Source organism: Artemia franciscana, unplaced genomic scaffold (genome assembly GCF_032884065.1).
Source record: "Artemia franciscana unplaced genomic scaffold, ASM3288406v1 PGA_scaffold_112, whole genome shotgun sequence".
NCBI classification, from domain to species: Eukaryota; Metazoa; Arthropoda; class Branchiopoda; order Anostraca; family Artemiidae; genus Artemia; species Artemia franciscana.
In genome coordinates this window covers 377,294-381,436 of record NW_027062613.1, presented here as the reverse complement: position 1 = coordinate 381,436, position 4,143 = coordinate 377,294, and the positions used below count along the sequence as shown (strand labels likewise).

The 4,143-nt window shown below is 34.5% G+C and overlaps 1 protein-coding gene across 1 annotated transcript; it reads right to left on the bottom strand.

Moving 5' to 3' along the window:
* Positions 1-228: 228 nt before the first annotated feature.
* LOC136041158 (uncharacterized) lies at positions 229-3,500 on the bottom strand. The gene is made up of 2 exons (XM_065725689.1): positions 2,204-3,500; positions 229-245 (listed from the first exon to the last, which is right to left on the bottom strand). Exons 1-2 carry the CDS (start codon positions 3,498-3,500, stop codon positions 229-231), a joined length of 1,314 nt encoding a protein of 437 aa, XP_065581761.1.
* Positions 3,501-4,143: the final 643 nt, after the last annotated feature.

The following is a 4,143-nucleotide window of genomic DNA, read 5'->3' as shown; positions in this document are numbered from 1 at the left end:
CAAACAAATTTCAAGTCAAATTGTTAACAAACGTAAAAATTACAGTCTAGGCACTTCTGGGGAGCCAAAGAACAGAAAAATTTACTTGAATCAAACTGAAAACAGCAACGTTCCAATAGAGCCGAATGGCAAACTTAGTTTTGGTATCAGAGAATCCCAAATAGATGGGACAAATCAACAGCTACAGTCGATTGAACCAAAAAAATAAAGTGACAAACAAAGATATAATCATGAAAAAGATGAACCTTGGAAGAACAACAACGATAAAACACATCAGGAAAACAAACAAATTTCTTGTCAAATTGGTGGAATGTCGGTCCTACATCCCAACCCAAGACACACTAATGATAAAAAGGTACTTTGGAAGGACCGAAAATATACAACAGAGCAAGAAAATAGACATATTTCAATCCAAGTTTGGGGGACGTTGGTCTCACCTGAATTACCACCCATACATCCAAAATCAAGAACTGATGAAAAAACACAGCTGATAAATAAACTGGGAACACTTAAAACGGCGATAAGGAGTGACAATTTTTCAAAACCTCCTTCAACTGCTAAAAGGTTCAGTGGTAAAATTATTCCCATTACTTGGAATGAAAAGGACAGAAGTTGCCTCAGTGAGGCGGATATTGTTAGAAACCTAGTTTGGAGAAATTCCCAAAGAATCTCCAAGAAGGACTCAGGCCTACGCGCAGTCAAACACTCAGCATCGTAGAAATGCATATAGCAAAGAGCATTGCAGATATCAAATTAAAAAAAAAAACAGCTTACAGATTACTTAGAAAAAAACAGCTTTACAAGATTACTTAAATTACAAGATTAAACAGTAATCTGGACAACTGTTGTAGTCAAAGAAATAACCAAAATTGGAGAACTCCTGGCCAAATTGGGCCTGAACTTCGGCCAAAATTGGCCGAAAGAGAGATACTAAAGAAATGGGAATGTGGAAATCATCTAGGTAGGTAGGTAGGTAGGTATGCGTTTATTTCATCAAATAAAAATTACTAAAATTGCACTTACAATCAATAATATACTGCTCAATTTAGGGACCTAAAATGTCCCTGTTCAGCAGCAAACTACAACAAATAAATGATAACTATTCATTCAAAAAAAAAAAAAAAAAAAAAAAAAAAAAAAAAAAAAAAAAAAAAAAAAAGACGAAACACTATACAATCTCTAAACAGCCATCTCTCATCATAAAAAAAGAAAAAAAAGGGATAAAAATTTAAACAATATAATTTATAATTTATTCAAAAAATAATTTTTTATTCATCATAAACCCAGATCGCGTTGTATGCCTGATTTCACTAGTCAGCTGATCAGAGCTCCTAGTAGAATAATCGTGGTAATTTGAATTATATCGATAAAAACTTCTAAAATATTGAGGAGACAATCCATTTAAAACCTGGTATACAAAAATTGAAATCTGTTGAGATTTGATAAAATCAATATTCAAGATATCTAAATCTCTAAAACTATCTCTAGTACTACCACACTCAAGATACTCACCCAAACTTCTAATTGCCTTATTCTGCATAATCTGGACCCTTTTTACATGACTAGAAAAATTGCTTGCATACAATGAACAACCATACACTAAATAAGGATGGACAATTGAATAATAAATTGCTTTCAGGACATGTAGAGGAAAAAAATCATGAAATCTTCTTAAAATACCAACTCCGCGAGCCAATTTTGAAGATAAAACTTTGCAATGATGAATCCAACTAAAATTTACATCAAAATAAAATCCTAGATATCTACATTGAAAAACCTGACTGATGGAAACACCTTGTAAAAGAATACTATGACAGTTATTTACAACTTTACCAATACGACTAAATATCATATAATTAGTCTTCTCAGTATTCACTGCAAGAAAACTATGCTTTGTGAACTGAGATAAATTCTCCAAAGCTACTTTAGTTATCTCTATAAGATCTTCGACAGATTCCCCAATCACTGTAAGCGCTGTGTCATCTGCGAATGATGTAACTACGGCACCAGGAATGTAAAAACGCATTGTATCCACGTATATAAGAAACAGTAAAGGTCCTAATACCGAACCTTGGGGCACTCCACAATTCACATTGAAGGGTTTCCCTCACATCATCTATCATAACTTTGATGGACCTACCATGCAAGTAAGACCTAAACCAATTCAAACACTTCTCACGGACTCCCAAACAAGCTAGCCTACTTAATAAAAGATTAAAATCAACGGTATCAAATGCTTTTTTAAAATCTATGAACACAGTAAGAGGGATAAGATTCCTTTCTAGGGCACTATTAACGCACTCCATTAGATGGTATGCCGCATGAACAGTTGAATGTTTAGTTCTGAAACCGAACTGTGACTCACTTAATATTCCGAGCTTGTCTAAATATTCATACAGCTGTCGATGTACTATTTTCTCGTATATCTTTGAGAATAGTGGTAACAAGCTTATAGGTCGATAGTTCGTCATATCTTGCTTATTGCCTGATTTGAACAGTGGTAGGACCTTTGCTTGCTTAAGCGCTTCAGGGAATTGGCCGACTTCAAGTGACAGGTTAACGAGGTAGAGAAGACATGGTAGTAGATACACTGAAACTACTTTGAATGCTTTCAGATTCAAACCGTCAATACCAGCAGCATTTGACTTTAAATTCTTCACAATTTTTGTTAATTCTTCAATTGACGCTTTTTCAAATTGAAATTTATGATGCTCACCTCGATTATCTTCAAAGAGCGTGTCACTTTTCGCTGGGTCTCCGTGAGAAGTGTCTTCCCTGATTCTACTTCCAATACCAGAGAAGAATTTACCAAACTCGTCAGCAATCTGCTGCTTATCAGTCAATGTAACACCCTCGACAGTGATAGCATTTATGAGGCCATAATGTTTACCTGTGCCTTTAATCACACCGTTAATGGTCTGCCAAGTGCCCCGCATATCACCTTTTTGTTCATTAAATTTTTCGATGTAATATTTTTTTTTTTTTGAACGTCTTAACTTATTCACTAAATTTCGTTGACGAATATATTCATTTTTACTTTCTTCAGATGAGTCATTTAAACTTTTAAAGAAGCAAGCGTTACGAGCATTTATAGCTTCAACAACTTCATCATCAATCCAGGGTTTTCGGGGGATATCTCGTTCTTTTTTCCTAGTAAGTTTCAAGGGACAAGCAGACTCAAATATCGGAGTAATTATCCCAAGAAAGTTGTTGAAGGCACGCGAGGGATCCGGTTCTTCATACACTTTCTCCCACGATATTACACTTATTTGTTCACGGAACTCATGTAAATTTGCCGGCCGAAGATCTCTTATAAGTTTACGCCTAGACTTTTCGCAAGTCGGGATCCGTTGCTTTATCGTACATGAAACAGGAAGATGATCAGATCCCGGATGGATCATGATATCACAATAAGAATCAGGAACTAAATTTGCAGGGAGAAACACATTATCAATAAGAGTAGCAGAATGTTCAGTTATTCTAGAAGGAAGGCGATTCATTGGAAAATAACCATGCGATAACATCAAGTTAAAAAACTCAAAATTATAGCTATTCAAACATAACAAATCAAAATTAAAATCACCCATGATTATGCATTCATTTTTTACAGACAGAAGTTTACATAAATAATCATCAAATAAATCAAGGAACTCAACCGAGGGAGTGCTAGGTGGCTTATAAACCAAACAAATTACTATCTTTTTATTCTCAACAAATACAATTTCCACAGAAAAAATTTCCACCTTCCCTTCAATCCAAAGGCATAAGTCATCCCTTTCTTCAAATTTTATTCCATTTTTCAACAAAAAAGACAAACCTCCTTGTCTCATCCGATTTCTAACCTTCGAAATCATTTGGTAACCTGGAAAAATGTAAGACGAGAGACAGCTGTCCATAGATAAAAACGTTTCACAAATACCTAATACATCAATACTACTATTCATAGCAGACAAAAAATTTTCAATATCCTCAGACGATGACGTAACATGACAATTCCATTCAGACACACGAAAACTCTTATTTTCTTTCCGTATTGGAAATTCAAATGATACATATTGACTTTTTCTTACTGGCTCAGGGCATTTTACAACACTATCTTGAGCAATTTTACACTCTAAAATTTCATTAACATCTAAAGCATTA